General features: G+C 46.6%; 4 protein-coding genes across 4 annotated transcripts in view; 2 read left to right on the forward strand and 2 right to left on the reverse strand.

Annotated features, from left to right (window-relative positions):
- The window catches only part of LOC309556128 (uncharacterized protein), a 419,953-nt gene that overhangs the window by 95,381 nt on the left and 299,917 nt on the right, over positions 1-24,655 (forward strand). The window lies entirely within an intron of this gene.
- Positions 1-24,655, reverse strand: part of LOC309556620 (acid-sensing ion channel 1C-like) — a gene marked incomplete at its 5' end in the record, with an annotated part of 83,143 nt that overhangs the window by 42,339 nt on the left and 16,149 nt on the right. The window lies entirely within an intron of this gene.
- On the forward strand, positions 6,991-14,948 carry LOC309555664 (uncharacterized protein; the record flags this gene model as incomplete). The annotated part of the gene is given in 3 exon segments (XM_082257696.1): positions 6,991-7,945; positions 7,948-8,597; positions 14,697-14,948. Coding segments are annotated over 3 exon segments (1,857 nt in total).
- On the reverse strand, positions 15,681-24,189 carry LOC309555665 (uncharacterized protein; the record flags this gene model as incomplete). Its single annotated transcript, XM_082257697.1, has 2 exons — positions 15,681-15,712; positions 22,587-24,189. 2 exons carry the CDS (start codon positions 24,187-24,189, stop codon positions 15,681-15,683), a joined length of 1,635 nt encoding a protein of 544 aa, XP_082113823.1.

The raw sequence follows: 24,655 nt of genomic DNA on the forward strand, positions 1-24,655 counted from the left end.
AGCTTCACCTCTTCTGGGAAGGCCGTCCACAAGGTTTAGGAGTGTCTATGGGAATGTTTCACCATTCTTCCAGAAGAGCATTTGTGAGGTCAGGGACTGATATTGGACCAGAAGGCCTGGCTCACAGTCTCTGCTCTAATTCATCCCAAAGGTGTTCTATCAGTTTGAGGTCAGGACTCTGTGCAGGCCAGTCAAGTTGCTCATCCATGTCTTTATGGACCTTGCTTTGTGCACTGGTGCGCAGTCATGATGGAACAGGGAGGGGCCATCCCCAAACTCTTCCCACAAATTTGGGAGCATGAAATTGTCCAAAATGTCTTGGTATGCTGACACCTTCAGAGTTCCCTTCACTGAAGCTAAGCGCCCAACCCCTAAAATACAACCCCACACCATAATCCCCCCTCTATTGCACAAAGCAAGGTCCATAAAGACATGGATAAGCAAGTATGGGGTGGAGGAACTTGACTGGCCTGCACAGAGTCCTGACCTCACCCTGATACAACACCTTTTGGGATGAATTAGAGCGGAGACTGCAAGCCAGGCCTTCTCGTCCAACATCAGTGACTGACCTTACAAATGCGCTTCTGGAAGAATGGTGAAACATTCCCATAGACACACTCCTAAACCTTGTGGACAGCCTTCCCAGAAGAGTTGAAGCTGTTATCCGGTTGCCGACCACCGCACGACTATATACTGCGGCGGTCAGCCCCGGCCAGGCAGAGTGACGTATCGGTACGTCACTCGCCTGTCACTGACTTGCGAGCCTATCGCGGGCGGGCGGGCTTAATAAAGGGTGGGCCAACCCAATATTAAACCCTACGGACTAAGACTGGGATGCCATTAAAGTTCATGTGTGTGTAAAGGCGTCCCAATACTTTTGGTAATGTAGTATATATTAACAGTAAGAAAGCGAGGTCAGAGCATATTGGCCCCATAAACGATGGTGAAGGGAAGCTGGTTACAGATGACAAGGAGAAGACAACTGTACTAAAGGCATTCTTCTCCTCGGTCTACTCTTCACACAGGAAAAGGAGGGGATATAACAACCATGGCTGTATTGTTAGCAACATGTCGCAGGATACACGCTTTTGGCTAACAGAAGCCGGAGTCCTGAAAAGACTAGAAAAGCTTAACATAAATAAATGACCAGGACTGGATGGCTTACACCCGAGAGTCCTCAAATAACTCAGTCAGGTGATAATCAAACTATTATTCCTAATCTTTATGGACAGCATACTGACAGGAATAGTACCAGCTGATTGGCGAAGGGCCAACATAGTACCAATAATCAAAAAAAGGCAGAAACATTCACCTGGTAACTACAGGCCAGTCAGGCTAACATCGATAGTATGTAAACTATTGGCGGGGATGATAAGAGACTATATCCAAGAATTTGCTTCTTGAAACAGTATCATTTGTATTAATCAGCACGGGTTTACGAAAGGAAGGCATGTGGATGTGGTGTATCTGGATAAAGGAAGGGCTGTGGATGTGGTGTATCTGGATAAAGGAAGGTCTGTGGATGTGGTGTATCTGGATAAAGGAAGGCCTGTGGATGTGGTGTATCTGGATAAAGGAAGGCCTGTGGATGTGGTGTATCTGGATAAAGGAAGGGCTGTGGATGTGGTGTATCTGGATAAAGGAAGGTCTGTGGATGTGGTGTATCTGGGTAAAGGAAGGTCTGTGGATGTGGTGTATCTGGATAAAGGAAGGCCTGTGGATGTGGTGTATCTGGATAAAGGAAGGCCTGTGGATGTGGTGTATCTGGATAAAGGAAGGTCTGTGGATGGGGTGTATCTGGATAAAGGAAGGCCTGTGGATGTGGTGTATCTGGATAAAGGAAGGCCTGTGGATGTGGTGTATCTGGATAAAGGAAGGTCTGTGGATGTGGTGTATCTGGATAAAGGAAGGTCTGTGGATGTGGTGTATCTGGATAAAGGAAGGTCTGTGGATGTGGTGTATCTGGGTAAAGGAAGGTCTGTGGATGTGGTGTATCTGGATAAAGGAAGGTCTGTGGATGTGGTGTATCTGGATAAAGGAAGGCCTGTGGATGTGGTGTATCTGGATAAAGGAAAGCCTGTGGATGTGGTGTATCTGGACTTTGCAAAGGCCTTTGACACCGTTCCCCACAAACGCTTACTGTACAAACTAAGGAAGGTAGGTATGGATCATAAGGTGAGTACCTGGATAGAGAACTGGCTCCAGGGGAGAGTACAGAGGGTGGTGATTAATGGGGAGTACTCGGATTGGGCGGGTGTGGAAAGTGGGGTCCCCCAGGGTTCTGTCCTGGGGCCAATCCTGTTTAATTTATTCATAAATGATCTAGAGGAGGGGATATCTAGTACAATCTCAGTATTTGCAGATGATACTAAACTAAGCATGCCAATATCTTCTATGCAGGATGTGGAAACCTTACAAGCGGACCTGAACAAAATAACGGGGTGGGGGGAGGGTGGGCAACTACATGGCAGATGAGGTTTAATGTTGAAAAATGTAAAGTAATGCACTGGGGTGCCAGAAACCAGAAAGCAAGCTACTCACTAGGGGGGGAACCTCTGGGGGAGTCTAGGATGGAAAAGGACCTGGGGGTACTGGTAGACAACAGGCTTGGCAGTGGCATGCAATGCCAAGCCGCTTCAAGCAAAGCCAACAGAATACTGGGATGTATAAAAAAGGGGATTCACTCCAGAAATAAAGAGATTATTCTTCCACTCTACAAGACTCTGGTCCGGCCACATCTGGAGTATGCTGTCCAGTTCTGGGCACCGGTCCTCAGGAAGGATGTGCTGGAACTGGAGAGAATCCAGAGAAGGGCAACAAAAATAATTAGGGGAATGGAGGACATCAGCTATGAGGAAAGACTACAAGCACTGAACTTATTCTCTCTGGAGAAGAGACGATTGAGGGGGGATATGATATCAATGTACAAATACTGTACTGGTGACCCGAGCATAAGGAACAAACTATTCAGAGAAAGGAGATACAATAAGACACGTGGCCACTCACTAAAACTAGAGGAAAAACGGTTTAACCTTAAAATACGTAAGGGGTTCTTTACTGTCAGAGCAGTAAGGATGTGGAATTCTCTTCCATAAGCAGTGGTATCAGCGGGGAGCATTGATAGTTTCAAAAAATTTAGATGGGCACCTTAGAGACCACAATATACAGGGGTATACAATGTACAACATACAGAGGGTATACAATGTAAAACATACAGGGGTATACAATGTACAACATACAGGGGTATACAATGTACAACATACAGGGGTATACAATGTACAACATACAGGGGCAATGTACAACATACAGGGGTATACAATGTACAACATACAGGGGTATACAATGTACAACATACAGGGGCAATGTACAATATACAGGGGTATACAATGTACAACATACAGAGGGTATACAATGTAAAACATACAGGGGTATACAATGTACAACATACAGGGGTATACAATGTACAACATACAGGGGGTATACAATGTACAACATACAGGAGTATACAATGTACAACATACAGGGGTATACAATGTACAACATACAGGGGTATACAATGTACAACATACAGGGGTATACAATGTACAACATACAGGGGGTATACAATGTACAACATACAGGGGTATACAATGTACAACATACAGGGGTATACAATGTACGGTTAACAGCAAACACACACACATCATAGGTTGAACTGGATGGACTGATGTCTTTTTTCAACCTCACAAACTATGTAACGATGTAATCCAAACCATTTACTCAGTGTCTAGTAAGTACCCGTCCATCATTTCCATGACCACCCTGTGTCCCTAATACACACAGGGTGACTTAGTCATAAGGGGGCCTAGGGAGCTGAGACAGGGATTTCTCAACCTCTCAAATGTAAGCTGGGTTCCACGGGCCCCCCAACCAAAGTGACTCCCGCCCGTCTCACCTGGTATTAAGGGGGTGAAATGGGGGTACCAGCCTGGTATAAGGGGGTAGAATGGGGATGCCAGCCTGGTATACAAGGGTGGAATGGAGGTGCCAGCCAGGTATAAGGGAGTGGAATGTGGATGCCAGCCTGGTATAAAAGGGTGGAATAAGGATGCCAGCCTGGTATAAGGGGGTGGAATGGGGATGCCAGCCTGGTAAAAGGGGGTGGAATGGGGATGCCAGCCTGGTATAAGGGGGTGGAATGGGGATGCCAGCCTGGTATAAGGGGGTGGAATGGGGATGCCAGCCTGGTATAACCGAGTGAAATAAGGATGCCAGCCTGGTATACATTGTGAATGTTGGGTGTGCAGAAACGCCCCATGCATCGCTCTCTCTCTGTTTTGCATCTCAGTCTGAATTTGTATAAATGATTTTCATGTTCTGTCATTCGATCTCCCCGGGTGACGGTATAGACGCCTCTCACTCTGAGGAACACAGGTCGGTCAATGTCACTGTCAGAGTACCCTGCAAATTCAATGTGTGACCACAGTGACACGGGGGAGGGGGGTGCATGTTCAGGAGTAAGTGATGTACAGGGTGAAGGGGGCCAGCAGTAAGTAACACAAAGAGTGCCAAGGTCAGAAGTGACTCTGGCACATAGTGCAGAAGTAAAGAGTAAGTGATATAAATAAGGGCAGGATTAAGTAGTAAATGGTGCAAGGAGTGCAGGGACCAGGAACAAGCGACACACAGACTGCAGGGGTCAGGAGTGTGATAGACTCACCCAGGACAGATTTTTGGAGAGGACTGGGAGCAACCCTCTTACCTACTGACTATGGGCCCTGGCATTTAAGGAAGCACTACTCTTTGGAAAGTGTATGCTGAGGGATCCATGGAATGGTCTTGTTTCTGATTTAAGTTCATGTCTCCCCAAAACACACCGACTCTGGGAATGTAGCCACGGGATCCATGTTTAGAGCCTAGATGCCTGTGACGGGAATCACTTTGGTTGAGGGGGCCTGTGGAACCCAGCTTACCTTAGAGAGGTTGGGAAATCCCTGTCTCAGCTCCCTAGGGCCCTCTTATGTATAAGTCACCCTGTGTCTATTAGGGGTACAGGGTGACCAAGGAAATTATGGACAACTACTTAATGGACACTGAGAATATGGTTTGGATTGCTTCAAATGGGACAGTAATATTTATCCACAATATCCCTCAAGAAATCTATGATACATTAATTCCACTGTATCAGAATGATGGAACATTGGATGAGCTTTGCCTCATAGACTATTGTAGGTCGGAGACGGACAGTCTGCTACTGGAGTCTCCTGCTATGGTCTGTTTAATAAAGTGTTCTGTGTTTATACGTAGGATAATGTGTAATTTACTTTGTTTTAGCCTTGTTGTCGGCAGTCTGGTCACCCAGGCTGGTTTAAGTTCTGAGTTATTTAGCATGTTAATTGTATCATTGTCAGTTAGTAGTTGCTAGATGGGGGGATCACTGTTTGTATTGTTAATTTTGCTAATTACCTCACCTATTGTCTGCTAGGGGATGTGTTTACACTTGTAATAATGTGTATTGTACGAGTGATGCCGACAAGTCTGACCTGGACTGAGATCCCTGATTGTCCAGGTGGTCAGTTTAATTAACTTAATGTTTAGTTATGGTAATTATATTCCTGTGTACAGTTTGTATTGTTAGGGTGTGATGGGAGTCACTTTGGTTGGGGGGCCCCAACTTACCTTAGAGAAGTTGAGAAATCCCTCTCTCAGCTCCCTGGACCCCTGTGGCAAATACAGCCACTGTATATTGTCCTTCGTGTATGCATTATGGTTATTGTATGTGTATACCTTTAAGAACCAAGTGTTTGTAATGTAATGCTACAGCCCCCCCCCCTCCTGTTTCTTATGTGACGGTATTCACCATCACTGGAATTTAAAGACAGATAAGTAATTGTTTGGATTGCTTCATATTTGCCAGCAATATCTCCATATAGAAATATTAAGATTTATTCCCATTTGCCATGAAATCTGTAATTCCTAAATGCTGTGTATATTACATATCTTTCAATGTCAGCAAGGTTTTCCTTTTTTTTGTGTAAAACAATAAATTATTATCCGCGCTGTGATGTATAATTTAGTGAAAATGAGGAAATTAAAACGATATATAAAACCTGAAGCTGCTGCTCACTAGGTGAAATACCAGAAAAAACTATAAACATAAATAGACAGCGCTGTCTATTTATGTTTATAAGGTTTTCCTTTTGTTTGTGTATTGGGAATGTGGATTGCCCTGTCTCATTGTAAGTGCTAATGACCTCCCATTGTTCTGTGTCTGGCTATTGTGTACATTGGTTGCCCCCTGGGGGCTTCTGTCTCATTGCACATGGCAGTCCTTCTGGTCAAGCTATCTGACCAATCCCTGCTGACTCATTTTCAAGTCCTCATTTGCATGGCTAAGGAGGACCTGAAGGAGAACGGCATGTACTTTGCAATTGACCAATGGGAAAGCAGTTGTTGGGGGCAGGATGTTCCAAATTCTGTATATAAGTCTTGTTCAATAAAGTTGTTCTAGAGTTCCTACGCCTCAATCTAGAGTTCTGTCTCTTATTGGGGGAATCTGCTGCAAGGGATTGCTATGGTCCTCCATACTCCCTTGGATAATCACTGAGTTCTTGTAAGAGCTTGTGTAAGAGCTTGTTCTGCTGCACTCTCTGGGGAAAGAGAGGTTCACCCACAGGAACCTGGAGCCTTGTCGTAGGTCCAGGGTGGGTAGGAGATGCGAAGACCCTAACCAAGCTGCGGCGGTTCGTGGAGTCTGAAGTGATTACGGTGTCCGGTGGAGTGCTTGGAGCCCTCGGGAAGCACTAGGAGCATCTGTCAACGGAGGTACCCGCTCAGGGGTGCCCTGTTCCGTTACAACTGGTGGCAAGCGACGGGATTTCAAACCGCACAGCAGATCCACGATCGGCAGTAACTACCGAACAAAGAGGAGAGGCAGCAGCACAACGGAACGAGCCATTCGGATAAAACCAGCATTCGGGAAATATGTCAAAGTATACGAACGCTTGGTGAATGGAGGTGAACTATGCAGCATTGAAAAGAACTACATTGAAGGAACTATTGCAAGCTAGAGGGGGAAACGCCAGCCACAAAACAAAAGCGACCCTTGTAGCAGAGCTCATGGAGGGAGACAGAGCAACCCCTGCAGCGGGCCCACAGGAGGCAGAACGCAGTGAATTTGACAAGGAGCTACAGAGTAGACTGGCCTACTACCCAGAGCCCCACTCAAGAGAAATACTGGACCGGCTGATGGCGGACGTACAGGAATACCTGGTGATCAAACACCAAGCAAGTCAGCGAGTCGGGGAGAGAGCTCCAACGCCTGTCATTACCCAGGGGAAGCCCAAGATCCTGTACCAGGCGTTTAAAAGCTATACCGAAACCGACGGCGAGGTAGATGATTACCTACAAGATTTTGAAAGGTTATGCCACCTGCACAATATCAGTGCAGAGGATCGAGTACCCCTACTGGCAGGGAGACTATCTGGTCGCGCAGCAGAGGCATACCGTGCCGTACCCGACGAGGACAGTACAGACTATGCCAAGGTGAAGCAGGCCATTCTAGCTAGGTATGCTATTACCTCAGAGGCCTACCGCCTAAAGTTCCGAGATATTAAAAAGCTCACCAGAGACACTCACACAGAATGGGCGCACCGTCTACAACGAGCGGCAAAAGGATGGTTGGAAGCCACTCAAGTCAACACCCTAGAAGACCTGTTCCAGCTAATGGTAATGGAGCAGTTCTTTAACAGGATACTCACTCATCTGCAGAATTGCGTGCGAGATCGGAAACCCCACACTCTACAAGACGCAGCCAAGTTAGCGGATGAGTTCCAAGATACCAGGAGGGAACAGCGCACACAACCAAGAGCAACCTATGGACCTACAGCACCAGTACCAGCCATAACCGCAGCCGTCCCAGCACGCCCGGGGGTAAGCGATAACACCTACACCCCCAGGTATCAGGCTCGCCCCCGATACGATGCCACACCTGCAACCAGCAGGGACATATGCAGCGGGACTGCCCCCGCAACCGACTACGGCCCAGCTGGAATACCCCGGCACCCAACAACCGAGCAGCAGTTCATTGTGCCGAAGCGGAACCCTACAGAGTACCCGAGGTCCCAGCTTCCACCGAGGAACCTCTGGGTACACTACATGAAGTCAACCCTATCCAAGCGGCTTCTGACAACCGCCAAGGGCACCGACAAGAGGTACAGATGGAGGGGAGAAAAGTACAGGGGTTGCGAGACTCTGGAGCTACTATAACGCTGGTCCGCAACCACCTAGTACCCAAGGGCAGCCTCACAGGGGAGTGTGTGGCAGTACGGGTAGCCAGGGGAGCGATCTACAAGATCCCCACTGCCAAGGTACACCTGAATTGGGGAGCGGGGAATGGGAATGTGGATGTGGGCATGATGCAGGATTTACCCGCAGACATTATTTTGGGCAACGACCTGGGGGAGCTGACTTCAGCTTTTGTTCCCCAATCTACCATCCACGAAGCATATCTGGTTGTGACCCGGCAGCAGGCTCACACCACAGGACCACTACTACCACAGAGGGGGCGAAACTCCTCCAAACACCAAAACACCAGACACCCTGATACCCGTCCCGCAGTGGGGTACAGTGCCACAGGTGCAAGCAGTTTGGGCACTATCGACGAGACTGTACCCAGAGCAGGAACCAAGCTGCATGGATCCGACTGTAAGATTCTGGTACCTTTGGTACCCTTATTTCCCATTTCTACCTTAATATTGCGTCCCACCTTGCTAACTAGGTGGAACGCATACACCTTTAAGAACGATGACATCATCGCCGAGCGCCGCTATGAGCGGCTATTTCAATCGCCGGTTTTCTCTCACTCATTGCTCGTTCAAACCGCATGCTTGACCAGTCTTGTCCTATGCTGCCGGAGCTTCTAGCTATTCCTTTGCCTGAACAAAACCGGAACTTCGCTACCGATCCCGTATCTCGCTACCGGATCACTCTCTTGCTACTGGACCTTGCTACTACTAACCCAACTAGTGATAAGTACCCCACAGGGGATTTCTTCCTAACTAACTTACACTATCTACCTCTGCATACTAAAGGACTGTTACTATGTAAGCACTATTTCTATCATCTGCATAACTTCATAGATTGCTAGCTCTTGAGCCTACCATCATCTACATCATTGCACTAGGTTACTCTCTCTTGTATACTTCATCTGCTGTCCCCTACCACCTGTTACTATACATGATTGCTAAACCTATCTGCATACTACCTATCATCACCTACCACTCTCCTGAATATTACTACTGAGTGCTCACCATTTCTAACGCCTGTCTCTCACCTCTATACTATCATATACATCCTATCACTCCAGGAACATCATATTGAGTGTATGTATATTTGCATAAAGCAGGCTGTGCACGGTGATGAGTCCTGAGAGTTGGATATGTTTGTTCAACACATCTCTACATGACTACTGAGTGTAATAATTCTGCAGCTGCAAATCCATTCACTAACAAAAAACGCAAGAGCGTTACACCGACCAGGGTCACCCCCTTCAGCACGGAAAACGGTCCCCTACTATCCCACAGAGGTTCCCCCAGTCGTACCCAGGTTCAAACACACCGAGGAGCAATGGGGTACCCTTCATGAAGCTAACCCGGTGCAAGCCACTACGGAGAACCAACAGCACCATCTACAATCGGTCCAGTTAAATGGAATGCCCGCTCAAGGCCTCCGAGATATGGGAGCCACTCTCACCTTGGTCAAGCGACACCTGGTCCCAGATGCCACCCGAACCGGAGGCTCAGCAGTGGTACGGATGGCAGGGGGAGCAGTACACCGACTACCCACTGCGAGGGTCCACTTGAATTGGGGTGCCGGGTCAGGTCTGATTGATGTGGGGTTGATACGGAAGCTCCCCACCGACATCTTACTGGGGAACGATCTAGGCCCTCAGCGTTCCTGCCAGTCCAGATCCCAGACCAACATCACAGAGACCTACTGGCCTTCTGAGGTCCAGACGCTTCAATGTTTGGATTAAGAACAGTATAGAGCCCGGTTGGAGAAGATGGCAGAGAACAACCCATAACCTACTTGAGCAGAGAGCTTCTCCATAGGGAATGAAGCTTCAGCCCTACTTGTATGGACAACAGTTCACCCTACTCACGGATCACAACCCATTGGTATGGCTAAACCGAGTGGCAGGGGACAATGCCCGATTGTTGCGCTGGAGTTTGGCGTTACAACCGTATGACTTTACTATTCACTACCACCCCGGAAAACAGAATGGCAATGCTGACGGGTTATCGCGACAAACTGAACTGGAAAAATGATCTGTGAGTACTCCTCCGGACATCCCCAAGCCGATCCGTTATGGATCAGACTGTGTATGCCGGCTTGGTTCTGGGGGAGCATTGTGGCAAATACAGCCACTGTATATTGTCCTTCGTGTATGCATTATGGTTATTGTATGTGTATACCTTTAAGAACCAAGTGTTTGTAATGTAATGCTACAGCCCATCCCCCCCTCCTGTTTCTTATGTGATGGTATTCACCGTCACTGGAATTTAAAGACAGATAAGTAATGGTTTGGATTGCTTCATATTTGCCAGCAATATCTCCATATAGAAATATTAAGATTTATTCCTATTTGCCATGAAATCTGTAATTCCTAAATGCTGTGTATATTACATATATTTCAATGTCAGACAGGTTTTCCTTTTGTTTGTGTATTGGGAATGTGGATTGCCCTGTCTCATTGTAAGTGCTAATGACCTCCCATTGTTCTGTGTCTGGCTATTGTGTACATTGATTGTCCCCTGGGGGCTTCTGTCTCATTACACATAACAGTCCTTCTACTCAATCTATCCGACCAATCCCTGCTGACTCATTTTCAAGTCCTCATTTGCATGGCTAAGGAGGACCTGAAGGAGAATGGCATGTACTTTGCAATTGACCAATGGGAAAGCGGTTGTTGGGGGCAGGATGTTCCAAATTCTGTATACAAGTCTTGTTCAATAAAGTTGTTCTAGAGTTCCTTCACCTCAATCTAGAGTCCTGTCTCTTATTGGGGGAATCTGCTGCAAGGGATTGCTATGTCCTCCATACTCCCTTGGATAATCACTGAGCTCTTGTAAGAGCTTGTGTAAGAGCTTGTTCTGCTGCACTCTCTGGGGAAAGAGAGGTTCATCCACAGGAACCTGGAGCCTTGTCGTAGATCCAGGGTGGGTAGGAGACGGCGAGACCCTAACCAAGCTGCAGCGGTTCGTGGAGTCTGAAGTGATTACGGTGTCTGGTGGAGTGCTTGGAGCCCTCGGGAAGCACTAGGAGCATCTGTCAACGGAGGTGCCCGCTCAGGGGTGCCCTGTTCCGTTACAACTCCTCTTATGTGTAAGTCACCCTGTGTCTATTAGGGACACACGGTGACCGGGAAAATGATGGACAGCTACCTAATGGACACTGAGAATATGGTTTGGATTACTTCAAATGGAACAGTAATATTTATCAACAATATACCTGAAGGAATATATGAAGACCCTGGGACTCTAGGCCTAGGATCCATGTTAAAGGCCTAGCTGACGATTGCCAATAGGGGACTGCTTCACACAGTCAGACTCATAGCAGATGCTAAAATCATCAGCTCAACACCTGTCTTCCACACATTGTTGATTGAGCTGATTTACTCATCTATTGTCTACTGTGGGGATGTGTTTCCACTTATAATAATGTGTATTGTACTTTGTGAGCTCGATGACAGCAAGTCTGCTAGTTAACTAGTTTATATCCTTTTTGTTGTTTTTATTGTTTATGTATTTATATTGTACTTTTGATTTTTGTTTTTATTATTGGCACTGTATTTAGTATGTAGCCTTCGGGGTCTGTTTTCGCGACCAGGATAATGGCGCTGCGCACCCTGGTGGATCCATTGTGGTGGCGCTGTTTTTGTGCATTATAGCACTATTTGGCTACTAAGTATGGGGACTACTGGTATTTTGGAAGCCAAGAGTGAAGTATTCATTCCCATTAGTATCAATGTTGCCCATAATTGGGGAATTGGCCATGTCGCGTTATCATGTGATTTTTTGGCATCCCCATTATTATTAGATTGAGTACATATATATATCGCAATCCGCAATCCACACATTCTGATTTGTGTTCGGAGTGTTATTAGATTGACATCTGCTGTGGATTTATGTGGGTTGTATAACTTCCTGGTTCCGACTGCTGAAGCGCATGTTTCCAGGGAGCTGGAATGCAAGCGTCGGGCGCCAGGATGTAGAGTTATAGTACTCTGACCCGGAAGTTCCGGTTGTTGGAGCGCATATACCCGACTTCCGGTTTCGGGTGGTTATGCAAAGTTCCGCCTCTTCCGTCCCGTCCGGCGTATAAAAGTGATTGGTTTACCGCAGGCCACACCCCCTGACGACGTCATTTACTGACGAAATGCGTAGGAGGAGCTTGCGGCACGCCACGCTGGGACACACGAGGGACGCGGCGGCCATTTTCTTGGTTGGAAACCGGACCCGAAAGGCGATATTTGAGAGAGACATGCTGTAATATCTGCTGCTAAATGTGAGTTGCCAATTTTATGCTAGTGCATCTAATAAACACACTTATTACTGTACTTCACTATGGGAGTTGTCCCTCTTTCTTCACATATGCACCTATACCTGTGTCTGTAACCATTGGAGCTGATGTGGATGTCACTATGAGCCGGGCACTGTCTGCAATGGTCATATAGATGTACGAATAGAGCTGTATCTGATCTCTGTAGTGGGGATCCATTCATTGCGGTAAGGGGCCATCTTTTCTCTTGGTGGTGGTCTCTCTGCACAGAATTGTTGGAGTGTGAAGTGATTGGCTACACCTTTGGGAGCACGTCTTTCTGATACGGACTTTCCTTCCAATGATTGATATTTTTATATGGACTGTGGAGTTCATTTGTTTAATTTATATTATTTAAGCGCTACACCATTTATCCCTACTGCTAGTTAACTAACTCATGTTAATTAAATCACTGTCATCTGTTAGTTGCTGAGGGGAAGTAGAATACTGTTTGTGTTGGTTGTTCTTTAGATATGTTAATTATATTTCTGTACACAATTTCATCTTCATATGATTATGTAATCAGGCACCTGACCTGGTGGGGTAATTTGATCAGGAGGGGGATGTCCTCCTGTGTGGTATATATTGTGTGTGAGTCTGTTCAATAAAAGTTGTTGTTCCAGATCTACACAAGCTAAGTCCCAGCTAGTTTTGTATGGGGGCGGCTATAATATCTGATATCTATGTTCAGACTGGAGGAAGCGGTATTCTGACGGAAGGCCACAAGCACAGTGTGGGTCGAGGTTCTGTTACATAGGGTAATATGATCAGGAGGGGGATGTCCTCCTGTGGGGTTTATATTCTGTGTGAGTTTTTCAATAAAGTGTTCCAGTTTTGTCCCACAGTGTATATCTCTTTGTGCCTGTGTTTGAATAAACATTTCTTATTCTGGAAGGTTCCAAAACTTATACAAGCTAAGTTGTCAGCTAGCTTTGTATGGGGGCGGCTGAGAATATTTGATATCTATGTTCAAGACTTGGAGGAAGCTATATACTAGGGATCGACCAATTATCGGCAAAGCCGATTATTGGAGGGCCGATATTCACTTTTACCAATATATATCGGTATCGGCCCCGGAACTTGCCGATATTAAAGATAATAGTGTATGTAATATTAGTGTATGTAAAATCCTAGCATCCACTTTATTAGCGTTATATATGTAGCCTGGTCGCCAGGCTAGTGTTGTTCAGACTGTTATAAGTTTTGCAAAGGATGGACTTGTGAATTGTGGGGGATATGGTCCTGGGAGGAGTGGGGACCATGGACTGCCTGTGTGGTTGGGCTCTTCTCCCGGGGAGCAATGTTACTCGCGGAGCCTGCTGGGAGTGTCTATGTAGAGAGGGGCGGGACCGGCTCTCGCTCTCTTGCCTCGTGGACAGCACACTGTGAGGAGGGATAGAGCTGCTGCGGAGTGCAGGAGAGTAGGCCAAAGGCCTAGCGGAGGACACCGGAGTCTGAGTGATCGGTGTGAGGAAGGATCTCGGTAGCGTGACCGAGTGGAAGGATGCCCTGAGGGGCCATAAGCGTCGCTAAGGAGAGCGGGCCACTGCTGGAGTGGACTGTGTAATAGAGTTCATCACATTGGGTGAGAGAAATCCAATTTAAAGTATCTGCTATACTTCTAGACTGAGCCAGGGTGGGACTTCAGAGCTGCTCTAGCAGAAAGCCAAATTAATTCTAACGGTCGCCATAGGACACTGTAGCTCCGCATAGTGCGTGGCCTTGCCTCTTCTTCCCAGTGTTAGATTGACTACTAACAGTGGAGTACAGAAACCTATTTTCTCCTTTTTCCTGTTTGGATTACAATTACTGATGATTACCGTGGGGATTACAGTTAATTAATCACCTTTACTGTGGATTACAAATACTTTCTTTGGATTGGCTGAGGACACCCTTGCTGGCGAAGACTAGTGAGGCCTCATTCATCCAGGAGAATCTTGCAATCTAGTGTAAAGGGGGCCCCCGATAATATACAGAGTACACTCTGATAGTTAGCTGGGTGCAGACATAGTGAGGAGGTTGTGTCTACACTTAGCCACTCCCCAGGGGGCAAGGCTACATTTGGGGGCTTGTCCGGGATCTTCAGTGCCACTTCAGCCCTGAATGCCCTTCCCCAGGGACCAGTCATGGGAGAAGCGATGAATCTAGCTCTTGCTCAGTCCTTGGCACGGTTTCAAGGAGCCAGTTTGGACCGAAGTGTGGTCCTGGAAGTAACTGGGAAAGAACATACAGAAACCGAAATTAGACGGTGTTTGCGGGCCTTAGCCCCAGGACAAGCAGTCTATATCCTGGATGCTCGGGCTGATTATGGCCTAGACATAGTGCAAGCACTAGTTGAATGGAGAGAAGATGTGCCTGATGTGTTCTAGATGGAAGAAGTGATGCTGGATGAGAATGTTCCGGCTAAAGTGTTTTTCCCCTTGAAGAAGAAGGAGAGCCGAGAAGGGAAATTCCCCTCCCAGCCAGACAGCACCCGTCCGGGGCCCAGCTCCATGAGTAAGGAAGGAGACAAAGCAACCATACCCCCTGCCTCGTTCTACACTGATATGAGCCGATTGGTGGACAGTCTGGTCCTAAATGGAACAAGTGGGGCTGGGCAAAATTACCACAAGCTGCGCCTCTTCTCTGGGCAGTCACCCACCCCTACAGGTAAAAAGGACTTTGAGAGCTGGATGAGCCAGGCCACTCAGGCTGTGGACGAATGGAGTGTAGCTGAGTCAGTGAAGAGACAGAGGCTGAGTGAGAGTTTGAGAGGCCCCGCGGCTGAAGTAACCTGGAACCTGCGGATGGGAAATAAGAACTGCACGGCGGATGATTATTTGAAGGCTCTCTTTGATGTGTTTGGGAGGGTGGAGAAGACCACTGACTGACCACTGTTATACAAATTTAACCACACTCATCACCAGAGAGGGGAGAAGTTGTCAGAATACATCTCCCGAGTTGATAAGATGCCACACCAGATTCTCCTGAGGAAAGGCGTTGACCCTAAAGAGGCTGACCGGGTATGAATGGACCGGGTACTACAAGGGGCTCGGCCCAATCATCCTATTGTCTAAAACTGCTACTGAGAGAAGTTAAGGATACCCCTACCTACCCTGAACTTATGCGGGAGGTAAGAGAAGAAGAAGCTCTGCTGGAAGAGAAGAGTCATGGGGTAAAAGAGCTGTTAACCGCTTTACCACTGCTCACAATGCTGCTACTGCAGCAATGTGGCTCGTTATCGTCCAGCGACGTAGACCTACGTCGCTAGACCCCGCCCCCTGTGGGCGGCGCGCGCGCGCCGCCAGAGGCTTGCTCCCGCTGTTTTCAGTCACAGCGGGAGTCGGGCCAGGGGAGGAGCAGCGGCAATCGCCGCTGCTCTTCCCCGATCGTCGGGGAATCAAGTTTGGAGATCCGCCCGCCTGTGTAAACAGAGCGGGCGGATCTCCTCAGTGACAGGGAGTGACAGATTGGACTTTTCAGCATAGCTGAACCCTGGATCTGTCCTTGTGTCACTCAGTCCCCTCCCCCCACACACGTCAGTAAGCACCAGGCATACATTAACCCCTCCCTCTCCAATAAAATTAACCCCTTCCCTGCCAGTGTCATTTTTACAGTAACAGGGCATATTTATAGCACTGATTACTGCAGTAATGTCACTGGTACCCCCAAAAGTGTCAAAAATGTCAGTCAAGGGTCCGATCTGTCCGCCGCAATGTCGCAGTCCCGCAAAAAAAAAATCGCAGATCGCCGCCATTACGCGTTAAAAAAAAAACACCAAAAATTACAGAAATCTTTCCCGTAGTTAGTAAACGCAATAACTTTTGCGTAAACCAATCAAAATACACTTATTGTGATTTTTTTTACCAAACATATGTAGCAGAAAACAAATTGGCCAAAAATGTAAAAAAAATTTAGATTTTTACATTTTTTGGGGGGGAATTTCATATGAAAAAATGTGAAAAATATTGTTATTTTTTCAAAATAAACGCTCTTTTTTTGTTTATAGCGTAAAAAGTAAAAATCGCACGCCGCCTGTACCTTTGATAACGTCATCTGTGACTAAACGCGTCGGGTCACGGCGTGCTGACGTCACCCCCTGCGTCCAGGAAGTACGGGTGAGATAGCCGACCGGCCGGCGGCATTGTTTCCTTTACTGAAGGCGTACATTCTGCTACCTGTGTGAGTGTATTTTTAATTTATATATTAAATGTTTGTGGGTTTTATGCTATGGCGTCCCCATCTTTTATTTCATATTGCTGATGCACTCCCGGGCCCCCTTTTTTTTTTGAACCAACATCTGTCATGATGCATCTCAAGTTCTTCTGAGTCTCTCCGGATATCATACCTAGTATTTGATTGCCCGTTGGATATACGTGCAGTCCTCACTAGTATCTGGTAAGGAGCTTATATACTGGTGGTGGATTATTACTAGCTCTTTGGTTACCTGCACTTTCTGAAGGCACTTTCTGAAAAGCACACACCTATTCCAGACGGTGGCTTATAGCTTTTTACATATTAGCCTCTGGTAAGGAGTACCTGCACGTGTGTGTCATTTGCACAGTGGTGAATTTTCATACCTATACGGGTTAACACACTCCTATTATTTGTGAGTGTATCTTTTTTCTACACTTTTTATTATTTGTTAGTTGGTTTTATGCTATGGCGTTTATATCTATCATTCCATGAATTGGTGATGCGTGGTTATTGTATATTCACCTCAACTGCCTGGGGGACATCACTGCAAGCATATAAGTGGTCCTGTGTTCAAGCAGCCATCGTTATGAAGACATCCTGGTCCTTTGGACTGGTTTGACCAGTTTACAGGCGTTTTACTTACTGATATCTAGTAAGCAGATTACTTATTGGCCATTTACTGTGGATATTTCAACTTTACCTGTATTTTCCATTTATGGATGAATAATGGACGAACATCAATATTTTTTTGGACACTTTTTACTTGATATCCACATTTTTTTGGTCTTTTGACCATCTTATTTACTACTTTGGACACTATCATCATATCTACTTTTAGCATGACTTTTTTATATTTATGTCGATTTGAGTGCTGTCACACTTGAAGTTGCTGCTTTACTTTATTTATTTTGGCACTAGCGCGGTTATTTATATATTTTTTACTATCAAATACCAATGCACCCAGAGGATAGAGAAAAGACTGCCTTCATCAGCCCGTTGGGGTTTTTCGAGTTCAATTGCATGCCACAAGGATTGGCCGGAGCCCCAGCAACCTTTCAGCGACTTGGAGAATACTGTGGGGGACATGCATCTAATTGAAGTCCTTGTATATCTAGACAACATTATCGTTTTTGGAAAGACTTTGGAAGAACACGAGGCTCACTTGGAGAAGGTATTTCAAAGGCTTTATGAGGAGGGGTTGAAGTTATGCCTGGAGAAATGTCAGTTTTAACAAACGTCTATTACCTATTTGGGTCATGTGGTGTCTAGGGATGATCGAACGGTTCGGCCCGAACATTGGGTGTTCGAGGTTCGGCCGAATTTAGAACTTTTTGCCCAAAAAGTTTGGAATTCGGCAACCAGAACCGACCAAAATGCAATGCTTCAAGAAATGGGCTTTAAAAGCCCGTGATTGGACCAGAACCATTAGCAAAAGCCAATTGAGGGGGGCAGGAGAATGCTAGGAATGTGATTGGAGTGACTAGGGGGTCCCTAGACCAATCATTAGTGAATACGCCCCCCAGTATATAAGATCGCCCCCACCATATTCCTAGCATTGTTATACTGGACATGGAAGAGAGTGGAAGCAGTTCTGTTAATTTAACTTTAAAAGTGTCATTTAGCATTTATTAGTGTGAGGAAAGGGATATCTAGTGTAGTTAGAGTGCTCCTTTACACTTAAGTGAGCTTCAAAAATTTAGTTTCTGTAGGGAAAGTGTTAAGTGTAAGGGGGCCGTAGTGTAGTGTAGGGTTAACTGGCAGTGACTGCTATGGCAGGGTGACCAAACCCCTCCATAGCAGGGTGACCGCTATAGAGAAATGATCATTTCTCTGAATTGCTTCGGCACAGGAATATGGCTTCTCACCAGCCAAGCATTTTTTATGCTGCAGGGGTTGCCACTGCCAGTGCTTTTTTGAGGACATGTTTGATGTCAGACATGACATCTGAACATGTGTATAGGGGGTATATATACAAATATATGTCCGTATATATACCCCTAGACATATATAGGTGTGATAGTAGCAGAAATAAATGCTTGCGCTAATGAAATCATTTACAGTAATATATTTCTGCTACTATCACACCTATATATGTCTAGGTGTCTATATACATATAATTATGTGTGTATATATACCACTATACACAAGTTCAGATGTTTTGCCTGCCTCAAAAGAACCCCAAAAAATGCCAAAAAAACGCTAGCGTCAAAAAAAAAAATGCCCAGGTGTGTTTTTGCTGGCATTTTTTGGGGGGTTTTGGAGGCAGGCAAAACATCAGAACTTGTGCACAGAACCACTATACACAAGTTCAGATGTTTTTCCTGACTGCAAAGAACCCACAAAAATGCCTGCTTTGAAACCTGCAAGGTGTGAAAACCGAGGAGAGAAGCTAACCCCCTGAGCTGAAAGTTTTCTAATACATACAATCCTTTTTTTTCTGGTTCTGGACATGCTACAGAGCTGAAACTTCACAGGTACACCTTTTAGACCCCCAGACACAAAATCACACAAAAAAAGTTCTTAAAAATTGTCATTTTTGATAAAAAAAGCCAATTATTGAAAAAATTAAAAAAAAGAGAGATTTTTTGATTTTTATTTCAGATCTGGGGGGTCTAAAAAGTGTACATGTGAAGTTTCAGCTCTGTAGCATGTCCAGAACCATAAAAAAAAAAGATCGTTTGTATTAGAAAACTTTCAGCTCAGGGGGTTAGCTTCTCTTCTCGGTTTTCACACCTTGCCGGTTTAATAAAAAAAAAGGCATTTTTTTGGGTTCTTTGCAGTCAGGAAAATCATCTGAACTTGTGTATAGTGGTACTGTGCACAAGTTCTGATGTTTTGCCTGCCTCCAAAAACCCCCAAAAAATGCCAGCAAAAACACACCTGGGCATTTTTTTTTTTTGACGCTAGCGTTTTTTTGGCATTTTTTGGGGTTCTTTTGAGGCAGGCAAAACATCTGAACTTGTGTATAGTGGTATATATACACACATAATTATATGTATATAGACACCTTTATATATATATATATATATATATATATATATATATATATATATAGAAACTTTTTTTGTGTGATTTTGTGTCTGGGGGGTCTAAAAGGTGTACCTGTGAAGTTTCAGCTCTGTAGCATGTCCAGAACCAGAAAAAAAAAGATCATATAGGTGTTAAAGGAGGGTCCGACATCCCTGTTCTACTGAAAAATTATCTTTTTTTTTTTTCATGGTTCTGGACATGCTACAGAGCTGAAACTTCACATGTACACTTTTTAGACCCCCCCCAGATACTAAATCCAAAGTCAAAATGAAAAAATAAATCTTTTTTTTTTCAATAATTGGCTTTTTTATCAAAATTGACAATTTTTAAGAACTTTTTTGTGTGATTAATAGTTAATGGGGCATGACCCAGATCCCTAGGCACTTTTTAGGGGCATTTATTGGGTTTTAGGGCTTAAAAATTGTGTTTTTTGATTACCGAAGTTCGGGTCCCATTGATTTCAATGGGGTTCTGAACTTTCGGGAAGTTCGGATGTTCTGGCCGAACCGAACTTTTCAAAAGTTCGATCATCCCTAGTGGTGTCTGCAGCAGGGGTGTCCACTGACCCAAAGAACTTGGATGCTGTCACTACTTGGCCGAGGCCCACCAATGTGACTGAATTGAGATTCTTCTTAGGATTCTGCTCCTATTACAGAAGGTTTGTGAAGAATTTTTCACAGATAGCCAAACCTTTAAATGAGTTGCTGCAGAAAGAGACTGAGGAAGAGGGTTTGTCACCACAGAATATTGAGACGTCAAAGAAAGGACTTTCAAAGAATCTATTCAAGCTCAGTGGAATACCAAATGTGAACAGGCCTTCTGGAAGGAGAGTCTCACTATTCCTCCTAGGGTACAGTCCCATTGTATGTCTCCTAGGGTGCAGTCCCATTGTATGTCTCCTAGGGTACAGTCCCATTGTATGCCTCCTAGGGTACAGTCCCATTGTATGTCTCCTAGGGTACAGTCCCATTGTATGCCTCCTAGGGTACAGTCCCATTGTATGCCTCCTAGGGTACAGTCCCATTGTATGCCTCCTAGGGTACAGTCCCATTGTATGCCTCCTAGGGTACAGTCCCATTGTATGCCTCCTAGGGTGCAGTCCCATTGTATGCCTCCTAGGGTACAGTCCCATTGTATGTCTCCTAGGGTACAGTCCCATTGTATGTCTCCTAGGGTGCAGTCCCATTGTATGTCTCCTAGGGTACAGTCCCATTGTATGCCTCCTAGGGTACAGTCCCATTGCATGCCTCCTAGGGTACAGTCCCATTGTATGCCTCCTAGGGTACAGTCCCATTGTATGCCTCCTAGGGTGCAGTCCCATTGTATGTCTCCTAGGGTACAGTCCCATTGTATGCCTCCTATGGCATAGTCCCATTGTATTCCTCCTAGGGTACAGTCCCATTGTATGTGTAGTGGAGAAGAAGTTTAATCTAAAGGGACTCCGCTGATAGACAGGAAAACAGGTAATATTCCAAATAGGCAGGTACAGCATGCAACAATCCAGGTAGCGTTATACCATTCTTCCCTCCCAAAGACTACACGAAACACACAGGTTGGGAGTCAAAACTAGAATGCCTTGTTTATTGAAAACACAAGGGATCTACACTCTGCCAAAACCCCTCCCTCTTCGAGACATTCCACACACAAAGCTGAAAATCCCATAATAACCTTACTCTGCCAGACAGAAACAATAAGACAATAGAATGCAGGTATTTAACAATAACAAACCCCCACCCCACACATCTCCTGAGGGACACTGCTCAGAAATATGATAGTCCCAAGTGAAAGAGTTCTCACTCTCTCAACCCAAACCACACTACAAACACTTGGTTCTTAAATGTATACACATGCAATAAACATAATGCATACATGAAGGACAATATACAGTGGCTGTGTTTGCCACAATGCTCCCCCAGAACCAAGCCGGCATACACAGTCTGATCTTAACGGATCGGCTTGGGGATGTCCGGAGGAGTACTCACAGATCATTTTTCCAGTTCAGTCTGTCGCGATAACCCGTCAGCATTGCCATTCTGTTTTCCGGGGCGGTAGTGAATAGTAAAGTCATACGGTTGTAACGCCAAACTCCAGCGCAACAATCGGGCATTGTCCCCTGCCGCTCGGTTTAGCCACACCAATGGGTTGTAATCCGTGAGTAGGGTGAACTGTTGTCCATACAAGGAGGGCTGAAGCTTCATTCCCTGGGGAGAAGCTCTCTGCTCAAGTAGGTTACGGGTTGTTCTCTGCCATCTTCTCCAAACGGGCTCAATACTGTTCTTAATCCAAACATTGAAGCGTCTGGACCTCAGAAGGCCAGTAGGTCTCCGTGATGTTGGCCTGGGATCTGGACTGGCAGGAACGCAATCAGACCTGACCCGGCACCCCAATTCAAGTGGACCCTCGCAGTGGGTAGTCGGTGTACTGCTCCCCCTGCCATCCGTACCACTGCTGAGCCTCCGGTTCGGGCGGCATCTGGGACCAGGTGTCGCTTGACCAAGGTGAGAGTGGCTCCCGTGTCTCGGAGACCTTGAGCGGGCATTCCATTTAACTGGACCGATTGTAGATGGTGCTGTTGGTTCTCCGTAGCGGCTTGCACCGGGTTAGCTTCATGAAGGGTACCCCATTGCTCCTCGTTGTGTTTGAACCTGGGTACGACTGGGGGAACCTCTGTGGGATAGTAGGGGACCATTGTCCGTGCTGAAGGAGGTGGCCCTGGTCGGATCCATCAGCTTGGGTCCTGCTCTGGGTACAGTCTCGTCGATAGTGCCCAAACTGCTTGCACCTGTGGCACTGTACCCCACTGCGGGACGGGTATCTGGGTGTCTGGTGTTTGGAGGAGTTTCGCCCCATCTGTGGTAGTAGTGGTCCTGTGGTGCGAGCCTGCTGCCGGGTCACAACCGGATAAGCTTCGTGGATGGTAGATTGGGGAACAAAAGCTGAAGTCAGCTCCCCCAGGTCGTTGCCCAAAATAACGTATGCGGGTAAATCCTGCATCATGCCCACCTCCACATTCCCATTCCCATTCCCCGCTCCCCAATTCAGGTGTACCTTGGCAGTGGGGATCTTGTAGATCGCTCCCCCTGCTACACGTACTGCCTCACACTCCCCTGTGAGGTTGCCCTTGGGTACTAGGTGGTTGTGGACCAGCGTTATAGTAGCTCCAGAGTCTTGCAACCCCTGTACCTTTCTCCCCTCCATCTGTACCTCTTGTCGGTGCCCTATGCGGTTGTCAGAAGCCGCTTGGATAGGGTTGACTTCATGTAGCGTACCCAGAGGTTCCTCGGTGGAAGCTGGGACCTCGGGTACTCTGTAGGGTTCCGCTTGGGCACAATAAACCGCTGCTCGGTTGTTGGTTGCCGGGGTATTCCAGCTGGGCCGTGGTCGGTTGCGGAGGCAGTCCTGCTGCATATGTCCCTGCTGGTTGCAGGTGTGGCATCGTATCGGGGGGCTAGCTTGATACCTGGGGGTGTAGGTGTTATCGCTTACCCCCGAGCGTGCTGGGACGGCTGCGGTTACGGCTGGTACTGGTGCTGTAGGTCCATAGGCTGCTCTTGGTTGAGTGCGCTGTTCCCTCCTGGTATCTTGGAACTCATCCGCTAACTTGGCTGCGTCTTGTAGAGTGTGTGGTTTCTGATCTCGCACCCAATTCTGCAGATGAGCGGGTATCCCGTTAAAGAACTGCTCCATTACCATTAGCTGGAGCAGGTCTTCTAGGGTGTTGACTTGGGTGGCTTCCAACCATCCTTTTGCCACTGCCTTTTGCACCCATTCTGTGTGAGTGTCTCTGGTGAGCTTTTTAATATCTCGGAACTTTAGGCGGTAGGCCTCTGAGGTAATCGCATACCTAGTTAGAATGGCTTTCTTCACCTTGGCATAGTCTGTACTGTCCTCGTCGGGTACGGCACGGTATGCCTCTGCTGCACGACCAGATAGTCTCCCTGCCAGTAGGGGTATTCGATCCTCCGCACTGATATTGTGCAGGTGGCATAACCTTTCAAAATCTTGTAGGTAATCATCTACCTCGCCGTCGGTTTCGGTATAGCTTTTAAACGCCTGGTACGGAATCTTGGGCTTCACCTGGGTAATGTGGACAAGCGTTGGAGCTCTCTCCCCGGCTCGCTGACTTGCTTGATGTTTGACCACCAGGTATTCCTGTACGTCCGCCATCAGCCGGTCCAGTATTTCTCTTGAGTGGGGCTCTGGGTAGTAGGCCAGTCTGCTCTGTAGCTCCTTGTCAAATTCTCTGCGTTCTGCCTCCTGTGGGCCCGCTGCAGGGGTTGCTCTGTCTCCCTCCATGAGCTCTGCTACAAGGGTCGCTTTTGTTTTGCGGCTGGCGTTTCCCCCTCTAGCTTGCAATAATTCCTTCAATGTAGTTCTTTTCAATGCTGCATAGTTCACCTCCATTCACCAAGCGTTCGTATACTTTGACATATTTCCCGAATGCTGGTTTTATCCGAATGGCTCGTTCCGTTGTGCTGCTGCCTCTCCTCTTTCTTCGGTAGTTACTGCCGATAGTGGATCTGCTGTGCGGTTTGCAATCCTGTCGCTTGCCACCAGTTGTAGCGGAGGGGTAGTCCAATCTACAGGGTCTCCGCTGGTAGACAGGAAAACAGGTAATAATCCAAATAGGCAGGTACAGCATGCAACAATCCAGGTAGCGTTATACCATTCTTCCCTCCTAAGAACTAGACGACACATAGGCTGGGAGTCAACTCGAATGAATCGTTTATTGAAAACACAAGAGATCTACACTCTGCCAAAACCCCTCCCTCTTTGAGCCATTCCACACAAACACACATCCCATAATAAGCTTACAAGGCAGACAGGAACAATAGGACAATGGAATGCAGGTATTCACAAAACACTTCTA

This window comes from Pelophylax lessonae, assembly GCF_965119305.1.
Source record: "Pelophylax lessonae genome assembly, chromosome: 5".
In the NCBI taxonomy this organism is placed as follows: Eukaryota; Metazoa; Chordata; class Amphibia; order Anura; family Ranidae; genus Pelophylax; species Pelophylax lessonae.